The following is a 17031-nucleotide window of genomic DNA, read 5'->3' as shown; positions in this document are numbered from 1 at the left end:
AAACATCTCAAATAAACAACCTAACCTTACACCTAAAGCAATTAGAGAAAGAACAAAAAAAACCCCAAAGTTAGCAGAAGAAATCATAAAGATCAGATCAGAAATAAGTGAAAAAGAAATGAAGGAAACAATAGCAAAGAGCAATAAAACTAGAAGCTGGTTCTTTAAGAAGATAAACAAAATTGATAAACCACTAGCCAGAATCATCAGGAAAAAAAGGGAAAGGCTCAAATCAATAGAATTAGAAATGTAAGGGAGAAGTAACAATTGACACTGCAGAAATACAAAGGATCATGAGAGATTACTACAAGCGACTCTATGCCAATAAAATGGACAAACTGGAAGAAATGGACAAATGGTTAGAAAAGCACAATGTTCTGAGACTGAACCAGGAAGAAATAGACAATATCAACAGACCAATCACAAGCACTGAAATTGGAACTGATTAAAAATCTTCCAACAAACAAAAGCCCAGGACCAGATGGCTTCACAGGTGAATTCTATCAAACATTTAGAGAAGAGCTAACACCTATCCTTCTCAAACTCTTCCAAAATATAGCAGAGGGAGGAACACTCCCAAACTCATTCTATGAGGCCACAACCGCCAGATACAAAAACCAAAGATGTCACAAAAAAAGAAAAGTACAGGCCAATATCACTGATGAACATAGATGCAAAACTCCTCAACAAAATACTAGCAAACAGAATCCAACAGCACATTAAAAGGATCATACACCATGATCAAGTGAGGTTTATCCCAGGAATGCAAGGATTCTTCAATGTATGCAAATCAGTCAGTGTGATAAGCCATATTAACAAATTGAAGGATAAAAAACATATGATCATCTCAATAGATGCAGAGAAAGCTTTTGACAAAATTCAACACCCATTTATGATAAAAACCCTCCAGAAAGTGGGCATAGAACTTATCTCAACATAATAAAGGCCATATATGACAAACCCACAGCCAACATCGTTCTCAATGGTGAAAAACTGAAACCATTTCCACTAAGATCAGGAACAAGACAAGGTTGCTCTCTCACTACTATTATTCAACATAGTTTTGGAAGTTTTAGCCACAGCAACCAGAGCAGAAAAGAAATAAAACTAATCCAGATCGGGAAAGAAGAAGTAAAACTGTCACTGTTTGCACATGACATCATACTATACATAGAGACTCCTAAAAATGCTACCAGATAACCACTAGAGCTAATCAATGAATTTGGTAAAGTAGCAGGATACAAAATTAATGCACAGAAATCTCTTGCATTCCTATATACTAATGATGAAAAATCTGAAAGAGAAATTAAGGAAACACTCCCATTTACCATTGCAACAAAAAGCATAAAATACCTAGGAATAAACCTACCTAAGGAGAAAAAAGACCTGTATGCAGAAAACTATAAGACACTGATGAAAGAAATTACAAATGACACAAACAGATGGAGAGGTATACCATGTTCTTGGATTGGAAGAATCAACATTGTGAAAATGACTATAGTACCCAAAGCAATCTATAGATTCAATGCAATCCCTATCAAACTACCAATGGCATTTTTCATGGAACTAGAACACAAGATTTCACAATTTGTATGGAAACACAAAAGACCCCGAAAAGCCAATGCAATCTTGAGAAAGAAAACGAGAGCTGGAAGAATCAGGCTTCCTGACTTCACACTAAACTACGAAGCTACAGTAATCAAGACAGTATGGTAATGGCACAAAAACAGAAATATAGATCAATGGAGAAGGATAGAAAGCCCAGAGATAAACCCATGTATCTTTGGTCAGCTTATCTTTGATAAAGGAGGCAAGAATATACAATGGAGAAAAGACAGCCTCTTCAATAAGTGGTGCTGGGAAAACTGGACAGCCACATGTTAAAGAATGAAATTAGAAAACTCCCTAACACCATACACAAAAAAAACCTCAAAATGGATTAAAGAAATAAGTGTAAGGCCAAACACTATAAAAAACTCAGAGGAAAACCTGGGCAGAACACTCTATGACATAAATCACAGCAAGATCCCTTTTGACCCACCTCCTAGAGAAAGGGAAATAAAAGCAAAAATAAACAAATGGGACCTAACAAAACTTAAAAGCTTTTGCACAGAAAGGAAACCATAAACAAGACAAAAAGATAACCCTCAGAATGGGAGAAAATATTTGCAAATGAAGCAACTGACAAAGGATTAGTCTCCAAAATATACAAGAAGCTCATGCAGCTCAATATCAAAAATCAAGCAACCCAATCCAAAAATGGGCAGAAGACTAAACAGACATTTCTCCAGAGAAGATATACAGATTGCCAACAAACACATGAAAGGATGCTCAACATCACTAATCATTAGAGAAATGCAAATCAAAACTACAATTTGGTATCACCTCATACCAGTCAGAATGGCCATCATCAAAAAGTCTACAAACAATAAATGCTGGAGAGTGTGTGGAGAAAAGGGAACCTCTTGCACTGTTACTGGGATTGTAAATTGATACAGCCACTATGGAGAACAGTATGGATGTTCCTTAAAAAATTAAAAAAGAACTACCATACATACGACCCAGCAATCCCACTACTGGGCATATATACACTGAGAAAACCATAATTCAAAAATAGACATGTATCACAATGTTCACTGCAGCACTTTTTATAATAGCCAGGACATGGAAGCAAACTAAGTGTCCATCAGCAGATGAATGGGTGAAGAAGATGTGGCACATATATACAATGGAATATTAGCCATAAAAAGAAACGAAATTAAGTTATTTGTAGTGAGGTGGATGGACCTAGAGTCTGTCATACAGAGTGAAGTAAGTCAGAAAGAGAAAAACAAATACTGTAGGCTAACACATATATATGGAATCTAAAAATTTTTTAAAAGTGGTTTTGAAGAACCTAGGGGTAGGACAGGAATAAAGACACAGGTGTAGAGAATGGACTTGAGGACACAGGGAAGGGGAAGGGTAACCTGGGACGAAGTGAGAGAGTGGCATGGACATATATACACTACCAAATGTAAAATAGATGGCTAGTGGAAGCAGCTGCATAGCACAGGGAGATCAGCTCAGTGCTTTGTGACCACCTAGAGGGTTGGGATAGGGAGGGTGGGAGGGAGATGCAAGAGGGAAGGGATATGGGGATATATGTATACGTATAGCTGATTCTCTTTGTTATACAGCAGAAACTAACACACCATTGTAAAGCAATTATACTCCAATAAAGATGTTTAAAAAAAATCCAAAAAATAATAATAAAAAATAAAGGAGGGATACATTTCTCTTCAAAAGTAATCTAGGTAGTAGGTGAGCAAAAATAATGTGTGAAGAACACTGATCTAATCTAACAGGCCATTTTACAAATGATAATGTTGATACTCCGAGATGTTAGAATACTTGCACGTAATCCTGAAGCCAGACCCGTAAAGCAGTATTTCCTGACATTTTTTTTTTACCTGGTGGTGTGAAGACCCACTGTGAATATATTTCAAAGAGAATACAGCTCTCGTCTAGGGCTTTTTCACCTAGGGTATCTGGCCCCTGCCAAATTGTAGTGTGTATATTTACATGTCTTTTTCTGACGAACGCTTCTGTAGTTTTATGGTCACTTTACAGGAGACATCGGCATAAACAAAACTTAATAGTTAATTCATAAGTCTCTACCCAGGTAATTGCCTTCTCAATTCAAGTTCATTTCTCTGTTGAATCTCTTACCTGAGGCTCATGGTTTTCTGACCCTCTTGCATACTCTTGTCTCTTACCTCTTTCAAAGATGTGAAACAGTCTTCACGCAGAGAAACCTCTTTTATTAAATCTTACTTGTACTAAGTCATCCATGATCTCAACAGGGTGACCTAGTCTATGTTAACTACGCACGAACTGAAGACTTCTTTAAACTAGAGCGGGACATGAAAATTAATTGCTCTGGGAAGATTCTGATTGCCAGATATGGGAAAATTTTCAGAGGAAATAAGGTAAAAAATAATCTTTTTCTTTTCCACAAAAATAAAAAGTTATATTGTATCTTACATGGGTAGAACCACATCCTTAAAACTTTTGGAGGACTGTGATCTTCTCATACTCTGTACCAGCCCACCTAATAGGGAAGATACATTTTCTAGCTTATAGACAGGTGTTTTAAACTGGGTCATTGGAATTCAGCCAGGGTAGAAGTTCAGGGAAACAGAACAGGTTATTTCCATACCTATACATTATGCCTGTGGTATACAAAGAAGCATGCATTTGATTTGCTGTTAACCTTCAGTATCTTTGTTTTAAATGTTATCTTTGAAAATGTTTACTCAATTAAATTTTAGTATTAATTCTTATTATAGGTAACGAGAGAAACCAATTTATACACAGCAGTTTTGAAAGTTACTATCACTTAATTTGGCTTGATTTGCTAATATTTTTTCCTATTTTGTGGGAAGCTAAATTTCAGAAATATCCCCTCTCAACCATAGAAGAAATGGGAATCTAGTCTATGGAGTCTACTTGCTTATTGTGCTTCTAGACTAGAGGAAGGAAATAGCACATACTCACTACCACTAATATGTACATTTAAAAAATGTGCTGCTCTGAGGGCTGATTCAGCCCTGGAAACTCATTTTTAGAGCTTGCAGTAGGAAAAAGAAAAAGCCAACTCTCTGTGAGATGTCCCTTGCTGTAAGTCTAAGGATAAAAGATTGAAGATAAGGTTTGGCTACTTATTTAAGAGTAATTTTGAGTAATCAACCTAAAACAAGAAAGAATGTCTTTTCCAGGTTAAAAATGCCCAGCTGGCTGGGGCCAAAGGGATCATTTTGTACTCAGATCCTGCTGATTACTTTGCTCCCGGGGTGGAGTCCTATCCAGGTGGTTGGAATCTTCCTGGAGGTGGTGTTCAGCGTGGAAATATCTTAAATCTTAATGGTGCAGGGGACCCTCTCACACCTGGCTACCCAGCAAATGGTGAGTGACCAGGCCTTAATCATCACAAAAACCTTAACATTGTAAAGTGATTTTACCAAAGGATTTCCTTTGACACATGGATAAAGTATGTCTTTTTCTTGTTCTCTTTGTATCTAAGAATAAAGGATTTTGAACTCAGAAAATTGTTGGTTCGGGTCCCTTATCCCTTCTTTGGAATCCTTGGGTTTGATAGGTTTTGAAATGCAGACATTTTCAGATATTTAAAACTAATATGGTGCATATACCATTTCTTGCATAACATTCACATAGGAGGCTGGAGCATAAAATGGGAAGCAAGCATGTAAATATTTTTGCAGTAAAATGTATGAATAATCATATTAAGCAGAGGAATGTAAGTAGTATAAATAGTCTGTCTACTCAAGTCAGATCTTGCTTCCAAATTAGTTTACATCAGATCATGTTTTGTTGACAAGTAAATTCCCCCCAATTAATGGATTTCACAGTTTTTAAAATTTCTAGTTGTAGATAAGGGATAGTAGAACAAAAGAAGTTCTATAAATCTCTGAAATGACATTTAGAATTTAGAGCCTAGAAAATGCTTATTGTATCATTGCTGTATAAAGACAATAGTGATCACTTTCAAGGAGTATTTCCTAAATGCTAGCTCTTTACATGCATTAACAACCATATAAGGTTTGTTGTGTTATTATCTCTACTTGACAGAGGAGGGAAGCCAGACTAGAAGTAAGCAATCTTTGCCCTAGACCATCACACCACTAAATGAAGAGTGGGGATTCAAATTCAGATAATCTGGCTCCAGAGTCCACATGCTTGTCTTATGCTGAAATGCTCTGCTGTAAAACAGTAGAACATTAACAAAGGGAGCTAATTTATTTTGAATGTACTCAGCTAGTTGATGACATTTACAAAAATCTGTGATCATTTAATTTGTGTGGTTTAAAACTAACTAAGGTGTGTACCTTGGATAAAATAGGTTACCAAAGTATCCATGGCATTTCTATATTTATATTTCATCTGGTTTTTCTATCAAATTGTAAACTCCTTTAAAGTTTATGCATTTTGGCTTTGTAAATCTTCTTGGAATATAGTACATTATCATGGATTTTTTTTAAGCAATACATATTATCCTATAATAAAATCACATAAGTCTACCTGAACTTTACTTACTTGGCCTTTTTATTCCCAAGTTTTGAAAAATGCAACTTTTCCCAAGCTCTGTTGGTTATATAAAGTTAAAATTGTGAACATAAAATAAGATTAACTGGACTATTTCTGTTTATTATCCTCAAATTTTAAAGGTGACATAGTAGAAAGAAAAATCATGTTATCCCTGTGAGGCTTGCATTTGTTGAATTCACTTTTGTGCCCTATTTGTTTTCTTTTCCTTTTAATTTTACTTTTTATTATGGAATAGTTCTAACATACAAAAAAATAGAGAAAATTATCACCACTTTGTCAATCTTATTTTATCTCTTCATCTTCCCTTCTTGCATTATTACCCTAAAGAATTTTAAAACAAATCCCATGCAACATATTATTATGTCATTTTACTATAAAAAGAATAGCTTTTGCAATCACCTAAAGCTCTTATAATTTAAAATTTTGAAGAAAAAAATGGAAAAATAGCTCTTATTTTTCTTAAATCTGAAGAAATGACAGAAAATGTGTTATTTTGAGGTAGAGTTTACATGTAACAAAATGCACAGGTCTTGAGTTAATTCAATAAATTTTTAAAATTGCATGTATCTGTATCACTCAAAAAAAGATATAGGACATTTCTACGACTCCAGAAAGTTCTCTGGTGCCCCTTTCTGGTCAATTTTTACCATATCCCCCTAGAAGCAACCACTTTCTGATATCTGTCATCATTGATTAGTTTGGTTTTGAACTTCATATAAATGGAATCAGATAGTAACTATTCTTTTGTTTGTTGGTGGAAAATCAAATAACAGTCAAGCTAAGAAGAAAGAAAAGAGAATTTTATTTGAGTCAAACTGAGGATTATAACCCAGGGAACAGATATGCAGAAGCTCTGAGAACTGTTCCATTGGTCAGGAGTTAGAGATGCAATTTTATACATTTCGGAGACAAAGAACTTATGTGCTATATTGACAGGTTAGCATTCTACATAAAGTTGATCAAAGATATTTTGGCCAGTTATGTATTGACCAAAGGCTCCCTCTGGAGCCTTTGGTCAATACAACTCCCTGTATGGGATGAAAAAGAAATTAAAATAACCTTAAAATTACAATGCTGGTGTCTGAATAAAGCAACCATTTTTCTTAAAGGTTGACTACATCCTCCTGTTTGAGGAGGTCTGGTTAATGTACAATACAGATGCACATTGCACATTGGGAAAGGCCTACCACAAAGAGGGCATATTATTTTTTTTCTTTCTTAGTTTGATTTTCTGGTCATAGAAAAATTTATGATTTTTCCTCATCATTTGCCTTGCTGCTCTCAGTACAACGATTAGAGATTAGTCGTGTTATTGTGTGTTAATAGTTTCTTCCCTTTACTTGCTGAGTAGAATTCTATTATGGGACTGTTCTACAAATTGCTTATTAATTCTCCTATTTACAAACAGCTGGACTGTGTCCGATATGGGCTACCTAGATTCAGCTGCTATGAGCAATTTTGTGCAGGTCTTTTTGTGGACATATGTTTCCATCTTTCTTGGGTAAATACCTAAGAGTGTAATTGTTCTGCCATAGGGCATAATTCTGTATAACATTACTTTTCAAAGAAGTTATTTAAAGTGACTCTCTAATTATACACTCTTACAAGAATGTATGAGAGTTTCAGTTGCTCCACATTTTTGCTAACATTTGAAGTTGTCTGTCTTTTTAATTGTTAACAGTTCTAGTAGATGCAATTTAAAAATGTGTTTAATGTGATTTACAGAGAACATTTTGAAAGGGACTCCATTTTTATTAGAAGTATGTTCAACTTTTTTTCAGAATATGCTTATAGACGTGAAATCACAGAGGCTGTCGGTCTTCCAAATATTCCTGTTCATCCAATTGGATACTATGATGCACAGAAGCTCCTAGAGTAAGTTTGTAAGAAACAAACAGATGGCTATTTAGGTAATTCTCTTTACTGGCTATCTTCAACTTTCATGCTTTTATCTCCATTATTTGATACTGAAGTTTTCTGTGCTCAATTTTTACCATACCCCCCTAGAAGCAACCACTTTCTGATATCTATCATCATTGATTAGTTTGGTTTTGAACTTGATATAAATGGAATCAGATAGTATCTATTCTTTTGTGTGTTGGCGGAAAATCAAATAAGCATACAATTTTATCACCATTTTATAGAACAGTGGTTCTAACCTGGGATTTGCCTTAAATACTGGTATCCAGTGTGTGACAGCCATGAAAGTGAGTCTTTCAGATCATCAACTGTGGGGAGTGTAACTGATAAGGTGCTCCACTGTGTTTTGAAATCCATCACCCTGTTTGTGTCAAGGCCATGCTTCCCATAGATGCTCCCAGTCAGTAAGTAAATGCAGCAAGGGTACTAAATGAGCCCCATGACTGGGAGGCATGGGACTCCTCTGATGGGAGACTCTGGCTGAGGACTCCCTGACAGCCTTGCTATCAGGGGATTCTACCACCAGCACTCTTCTTTCTTCTCTTTCTCTTTTACCCCATTTCTGACCTGCATTGCAGTCTGATGGCTTTCTCAGCCTCTCTTAGCTCCCTTGCTATTTCCTTCACATGCCTTTCCCCTAATAAATCTCTTACTTATTGAAACCTCTTATTGTCTACTTCTTGGTGGACCTGGAATAATGCCCTTTGAAAGCATCTTCCATTGATTTTCATCTTTATCCATTCCTCTTCTTCCTCTGCTTCCATTATTGAAGCTTCTCCAAAGTTGTTATTGTTTAATCTGACATTGGAGCTCTTTCCTCTGTCCTGCCCTGCTTTCTCCCATCTGCATGTCCCTTCTTCTCCATTATCCTTGAGGAAGGGAGAGCGCACTGACTTCTCTGAAAGTAGAATCACTGGAGACCAAAGCATCTGGCCAGTTAGTCCCTTTTCTTCTTTGAGTTTAAGGCATTCTTAATCATTTTATTCTAGAATGTATAAGAAAACTTTTTTATGACCTAGTTCAGTGCCCTCATTTTAACAGGTGAGGAGGCTGTCATCCGAGAATTGGAGGTGTCTGTCCAATTTAAGGGCAGATTAAGAAATAGCAAGCACCCTGGTCCTTTTTTCTTTTGAGCTCTTAGCTTTACCACATGGGTTAGTATTCAGGATGGGGCACAAGTTTTGAGGGCACCACGGACTATGTGTTTGTGTAAATATAAAGTCTAAATATTCATTATATTTAAAAGATGTACGTGTTTGTAGCTTTACTTGTGATAGTAGAAAATTGTAAACAACACAAATCTTTAATAATTGATAAGTAGTTAAATATATTACTGTCTATGACAGTACATGAAGCCATTAAAATATATGTTGTACAAGAGTATTTAACAATGTGGGTACATGCTTATGGTATACTATTAAATAGAAAAAGTAGATTTCAAATATATATATATAAAATATTATATATATATAAAATAATCCCTAAATTATAAGTTTTAAAAAGTGAACCTGTATTATCTTTGTAGTTAGAAAAATAGTGCATGGAAGGAAAGAAGGAAGGATCATACAGAATTGGACGTGAGGTTTATTTAACCATGTCTACCATTTGACTGCTCTGGTAAACTAGTTGAATTTGGCTATGCCCTAACTGGGTAGTAGAATTATTAATACTTGATCAAAAAAATTACCAAATGTATTTAAATCAGCTTTAGTAAGTCATTTTGTAAATGCAATCATCATTAAATAACATAAATTCTATGGAAGTATATTTTGCATTCAAAACACCATGATTAAAAATGAATTTTGGAAGTACAGAAATGTATTAAAAATGTATTTGGAAGGAGGAGATGATCTGTGTATACTAAAAGCAATAAGATAGTTTCTGTTTCACCATCCATACCTTCTAAGCTATAGTGAAACATTCTACAGGCTGGAATTTAGTCATAAAACATTTTAAGAACATGTAATTTGTTTATGAATTTCATTGGGAGTATTTACTCCCTCCGCGTAATTATCTAGGGAGTGTGCTACGTATCCATTATAGTCAGTTCTCATATTCCCACAAACGGTTAGTAGTGTAACATTATGTATTAATTAGAATAGACAGCATTTTACAAATTAGATATATCATAAAATGAAAGTTTCTTAATAAGTATATGAGAAGAAGAGGAGAGACATAAAGTTATATAATGGCCCAGGTATGCTGAGAACTTTAATAAAAAGTTGATGAAATGTGAATTATAGAAAAAAGAAAATTGTGCTTACCTAAGTGGGAGAAAAGGGGAACAGTGTGTATGTTCTTTCTTATTCTTTTTTGCATCTGTACTGAAGGGAATGTGGTTACATGGTTTCTCTTTGTCTCCCTGAGTAACTACCAGGATTATAATGACAGCAACGACAATAATAATAAAGACAATGATAATAGCATCTAACATGCATACAGTGCTAATTATATTCTAGCACTTACTTTTTGCTAAATGATTATCAATTCGCCCATAAAACAACTACATGAGTTAGTATTGTGATAACTAATTTTACAAATAAAGAAATCAAAGTTCAGAGAGTATGTGATAGATCTGGGACCCAGACTCATGTCTGATGTAAAAGACAGCTTTGTTGAGCATCACTTATTCTTTATTCAACAGCACAAGCATTTAGTAGGCATCTCTTTGTCAAGGCACTGTCTCATTCTTGTGTCTCTGCTCAGAAGACCTTTAATGGCTTCCTACAGCCTGTCCACTCAAGGTACACTTATGGAATGGCTTCTTTTTGTCAAGCACTGTAGTAAAAGTATGATTTATAGATAGACTTTGTTCTCAGGGCCCTCAAAATATAGTATAGAAGCTCACAGCTTAATAGAGGCTACATGACAAACCACAAAATTCTAGCACATCATTTTCTGCCCATCTAGCTTTTTCCTAATTTTTAAGAATTAAACTCATTATTTTGAGATAATTGTGACTCACATGCAACTGTAAGTAGTACTAAAGAGTCCCTCTAGGCCATTTACCCAGCTTTCCCCAATGGTAACATCTTGCAAAGTATAGTACCATATCACAACCAAGATATTGATATATTTTTTTTTATAGTCATGACACAAAACATTTCCATCATCACCAGGATCCCTCATGTGGCCCTTTTAGCCACACCCACTCCTTTCCTGTCCCCCTCCATCCATACCCTCTGACCTTAACTCCTAGCAACTACTAATCTGTTCACCATTTCTATAATTTCATCATTTCAAGAATGTTATATAAATGTATACCCTTGTGGGATTTTTCTTCACTCAGCATAATTCTCTGGAGATTTGTTCAACTTGTCGTATATATAGTTTTTTTTCTTTTTAATACTGAGGAGTGTTCCATTGTATTTGGTATCACAGTTTGTTTCACCATTTGAAGGACAACTAGTTTGTAGCTATTATGAATAAAGCTGCTACAGATAATCATGTACAGATTTGTGTATCAATGTAAGTTTTCATTTCTCTGGAGTGTGATTGCCAGGTCATATGATAATAGCATGTTTACTTTTTTAAGAATCTGACAAACTTTTTCCATAGTGGTTGTATCCTTTTACATCCTACCAGCAATATAAAAAAAATACAGTTCTTCCAATCCTTTATTAAGCACTTGTATTCTGACATCACAAAATATTTCAGGTTTGTCTTGTATTTTCTTTGAATATTTCTAGTTTTCTGATAATTTTCATCATGAATGGATGTTGAATTTTCCCCAGTGTTTTATTGTTGCTGTGGTTGTTTTCTGCATCAATTATTCTGATCATGTGGTTTTTCTTTAGCCTGTTAATGTGGTATATTACATTTTTTTATTCCTGTATGTGGTATCAGTCTTGCATTCATGGAATAAATCTCACTTGGTCATGGTGTATAATCCTTTCAAAATGCTGTTGAATTTGGTTTGCTAGTATTTTATTAATGATTTTTGTGTCAATATTCATATTTATCTTTAGTTTCCCTGTGATTTCTTTATCTGGTTTTGGTGTCATGGTAATGTTTGTCTCATAGGGTAACTTTAGAAATGTTCCTTCTGTTTTTCTAAAGAGCATGTGAAGGATTGGTGTTTATTCTTTATTGTTTGGTAGCATTCAGCAGTGAAGCCATATGGGCTTCTCTTTCTGAGAAGTTTTGATTACTTGTTATAGCCTACTTACATTTTCTCTTTCTTCAGTTTTGGTAGCTTATATCTTTTCAGGAATTCATTTCATTGAGGTTAATTTGTTGGTATATAATTGTTTATAGTGTTCCCTTATAATCCTTTTTATTTCTGTAAAGTCAATAGGAGTATTCCCTCTTTTGTTCCTGATTTTCAGTCTTCTCCCCTTTTTTTCTTGGTCAGTCTATCTAATGATTTGTCAATTTTGTTGATCTTTTCAAAGAACCAACTTTTGCTTTAATTCATTTTTCTTTATTTTTTTTCTAGTTTCTAATTTGTTATTTTTGCTCCAGTCTTTATTATTGCCTTTCTTATGCTTGATATGAATTTAGCTTGCTTTTCATTGTTGAATTCTTTATGTGGAATATTAGTTTATTGACTTGATAGCTTTCTACTTTTTTAATATAGGTGTTTACAGCTATATATTTCCCTCTAAACACTGTTTTAACTGCATCTCATAACTTTTGGTGTCTTATGTCTTCATTTTTATTCATCTCAAAGTATTTTCTATTTACTCTTGTGATTTTTTTCTATGAACCATTGGTTATCTAGGGTCAGTTGTTAATTTTCATATATTTGCAAATTTTCCAAATTTTTTCTGTTATTTCCTCAGAAGTTTATTTTAATTGCCTAGCAACACATTATCATAAATTGCTCTCAAATTAATTCTTTGGCTTCAGTGCAGAATCATTTATTAATGATGGTGGCAGTCAGCATCCATACATGGCTATTCTTAGAACACTGCTGTCTTCTTTTTTTTCTTTCTCTCTCTTTTTTTTTTTATTGGAGTATAATTGCTTTACAATGTTGTGTTAGTTTTTGCTGTACAGCAAAGTGAATCAGCTATATGTATACATATATCCCCATATCCCTTCCCTCTTGGACCTCCCTCCCACCATCCCCCCATCGCACCCATCTAGGTCATCACAGAGCACCGAGCTGAGCTCCCTATGCTGTACAGCAGGTTCCCACTAGCAGACTATTTTACACATGGTAGTGTGTATATGTCAATCCTAATCTCCCAGTTCATCCCACCCTCCCCTTCCCCCAGTGTATCCACCTCCCATTCTCTATGTCAGCCTCTCTATTGCTGCCCTGCAAATGGATTCATCGGTACCATTTTTCTGGATTCCACATATATGCATTAATATATGATATTTGTTTTTCTCTTTCTGACTTACTTCACTCTGTATGACAGACTCTAGGTCCATGCACATCTCTACAAATGACCCATTTTCATTCCTTTTTATGGCTGAGTAATATTCAATTGTATATATGTACCACATCTTCTTTATCCATTCATCTGTTGATAGACATTTAGGTTGCTTCCATGTCCTGGCTGTTATAAATAGTGCTGCAGTAAACATTGGGGTGCATGTGTTTTTTTGAATTATGGTTTTCTCAGGGTATGTGCCTAGTAGTGGGGTTGCTGGGTCATATGGTAATTATCTTTTTAGTTTTTTAAGGAACCTCCATACTGTTCTCTATAGTGGCTGTATCAATTTACATTCCCACCAACAGTGCAAGAGGGTTCCCTTTTCCCCACACGCTCTCCAGCATTTATCGTTTGTAGACTTTTTGATGATGGCCATTCTGACCAGTGTGAGGTGATATCTCATTGTAGTTTTGATTTGCATTTCTCTAATGATTAGTGATGTTGAGAGTCCTTTCATGTGTTTGTTGGCAATCTGTATATCTTCTTTGGAGAAATGTCTATTTAGGTCTTCTGCCCATTTTTGGATTGGGTTGTTTGTTTTTTTTATATTGAGCTGTATGAGCTGTTTGTATATTTTGGAGATTAAACCTTTGTCAGTTGCTTCATTTGCAAATATTTTCTCTGATTCTGAGGGTTGTCTTTTTGTCTTGTTTATGATTTCCTTTGCTGTGCAAAGGCTTTTAAGTGCAATTCGGTCCCATTTGTTTATTTTTGTTTTTATTTTTGTTACTCTAGGAAGTGGGTGCTGTGATTTATGTTTTTCCTGTGTTTTCCTCTGAGAGTTTTATAGTGTCCTGTCTTACATTTAGGTCTTTAATTAATTTTGAGTTTATTTTTGTGTATGGTGTTAAGGAGTGTTCTAATTTCATTCTTTTACATGTGGCTGTCCAGTTTTCCCAGCACCACTTATTGAAGAGAGTGTCTTTTCTCCATTGTGTATTCTTGCCTCCTTTGTCATAGATTAGATGACCATAGGTACATGGGTTTATCTCTGGGCTTTCTATCCTGTTCCATTGATCTATATTTCTGTTTTGGGGCCAGTACCTTGCTGTCTTGATTACTGTAGCTTTGTATTATTGTCTGAGGTCAGGGAACCTGATTCCTCCAGCTCCGTTTTTCTTTCTCAAGATTGCTTTGGCTATTCGGAGTCTTTTGTGTTTTCATACAAACTGCAAAATTTTTTGCTCTAATTCTTTGAAAAATGCCATTGGTAATTTGATAGTGATTGCAATGAATCTGTAGATTGCTTTGGGTAGTATAGTCATTTTCACAATATTTATTCTTCTAATCTAAGAACATAGTATATCTCTCATCTGTCTGTGGCATCTTTGATTTCTTTCATCAGTGTTGTATAGTTTTCTGAGTACCGGTCGTTTGCCTTCTTAGGTAGGTTTATTCCTAAGTATTTTATTATTTTTGATGCAATAGTAAATGCGATTGTTTCCTTAATTTCTCTTCCTGATCTTTCATTGTTAGTGTATAGGAATGCAAGAGATTTCTGTGCATTAATTTTGTATCCTGCAACTTTACCAAATTCATTGATGAGCTCTAATAGTTTTCTTCATATGGTTTTTATTCTTTAATTTATTAATATGGTGTATCACATTGCTTGATTTGCATATATTGAAGAATCCTTGCTTGCTAAATTCTTTATACTATAGTTGGGTTAGTAAAAGGTTTGTATGATTAATAAAGAGATGATATGATTTCAGCCTTTTAAATTTATTGAGTTTTTATAGCTGAATATATGGTCTATCCTGAAAATTGTCCTAGGTGCACTTGAATATGTATACGTATTTAAGTATGTATTCATACTCAAGGTTTTTGTTGGGTAATGTGTTTTATATGAGCCACTTGGCCTTTCTGGTTTGCCAGCTTCTTCAGCTCTATGTCTGAGATATGAGAGCCCACATGAAAACCCAAGGTACTCACCACTTGGTCATTTCTTGTACCCTGAGGTCCTGAGCTGGTTTATTTTCTGTTCACCACCTTTCAGAGTCTTATGTTTATTTTTTATGTATTTATAGTCCAGGGAATTTAGTTGTACTCACCAGGATGAATAGAGTAAAGTGCATCTTCTCAGAAGCAAAGTCTCACTACTTTTCAAGCTTCTCTCTTATGGTATCCTAATTATCTTATACCCCAGCCAGATTAATCACCATGCCTTACTTTTGCTCTGACTCTTCGGCCTTCGTGCCTGTTTACATCATACATTGTACCTGGAATGCTCTTTACCTCCATCTTCCCTGCCCACATCTTACTCATTCTTTAAAAATCCAGATAAGTGAAACCTCCTGTAGAAAGAAAATTATTTCTGATCCCACAGAGGAATCAAGCTCTCTTTTGTCCTTCAGAACTTTATCTATCATATATCGTGGTCTGTTTTATATCTATCTTTTTCTGACTTATAAACTCTTTGGTAGAATGACCATGTCTTATACATATTTGTATTCCTTAGTGAGTACAATACAGTACCTTGAGCATTATAGAGACTAAATCTTTGCTAAATGGACAAATAAAGTTTAATATGCTACACAATATAGATTTTTTAATTCAGTGTTGTTTATAGATATTTATTGAGCATCTATGAACTATCAAATCCTTTCAAAGACATTTCCAATATTATATTTTTTGAAATTTCTATGATTTGAAATTTAAATATTCAAACTTTTAATTTTCACAGAATTTATTTTTTATTTATAGAGTGAAAGAGGGACCTAAAGAAAATTATATCCCTGATTAATTATCCCAGTGAAATTTAGTGACTAAAACCTCTGTTCTCCATAGATGTGTGATATTTTCTTGTCCTTGTGGGGGCACTGTAATCTTGGCTTTATATTTTATTATTTTCTGGGAATATGGACTCTTCCTTACCTTCCTTATAATATGTAATTGACTTCCTGATGAATTTGCACCTTGTTTTGTTTTTCATATTTTTATTTTGAAAAGGAAATACATTTACACAGTTCAAAATTCAAAGGGGTATACAATAAAAAGTTTCCCTCCTACCCATTTGCATCCCAAAGGCAATCAATGTTATTAGTCTGCAATATAGTACTATAAAAATATGTTATGTATAATCAAGTATATGTATATTCTTCACTTGGCTTCTACCATTTTTTGTATATATAATACTTTGCTATTTTGACTATTCATTATGATATTTAACAATGTATAATGCCCCTTCATTTTACTTGATGCTTTTCATGTGAAATTTTATTGTATATAGATAAACAAATTCTATAGTATATTACATGAAATTATGTTTATTAAACAAACCCCTCATGAGATAGGAAAAAAAAGAGTAAATATTTACTCTCTGATAGAGCATTTTAAAACAAAATATTACTTATACTTAGTTTTCCATGAGAGATATTGATGTGTACATATAATATATTCTAGGTCAAGTTGAGCTGTTTACATTACCTCAAATTAGTAGGCAGGGAATAAGTACCTGTGTGCAGGCACAGAAAAAAGGAGGAAACTACAGAAAATGTTTCACTGTAGATCATAGGTTGCATGCAGGTGTGTGGACCAGAGATTGAGCCATAAAAGACAGATTGATGTTTTTCACTCTCTTAAGTTTGTCTGGAGCCATCTGCTTCTATCTGCTTCT

General features: G+C 34.5%; 1 protein-coding gene across 2 annotated transcripts in view; it reads left to right on the top strand.

Moving 5' to 3' along the window:
* The window catches only part of FOLH1 (folate hydrolase 1), a 75551-nt gene that overhangs the window by 33820 nt on the left and 24700 nt on the right, over positions 1-17031 (top strand). The window contains exons 5-7 of one of the 2 annotated variants that reach the window (XM_024131707.3): positions 3846-3971; positions 4761-4947; positions 7890-7983. In XM_024131707.3, coding sequence (XP_023987475.1) covers positions 3846-3971; positions 4761-4947; positions 7890-7983 — 407 coding nt within the window. Of the gene's footprint in view, positions 1-3845; positions 3972-4760; positions 4948-7889; positions 8019-17031 lie in introns of those variants that run through there. The other variant, XM_024131709.3, reaches the window with a different exon arrangement.

The sequence above is a fragment of the Physeter macrocephalus genome, chromosome 16, assembly GCF_002837175.3.
Source record: "Physeter macrocephalus isolate SW-GA chromosome 16, ASM283717v5, whole genome shotgun sequence".
NCBI classification, from domain to species: Eukaryota; Metazoa; Chordata; class Mammalia; order Artiodactyla; family Physeteridae; genus Physeter; species Physeter macrocephalus.
Note: the sequence above shows the minus strand (reverse complement) of the source record. Positions and strands in the feature narration are given on the sequence as shown.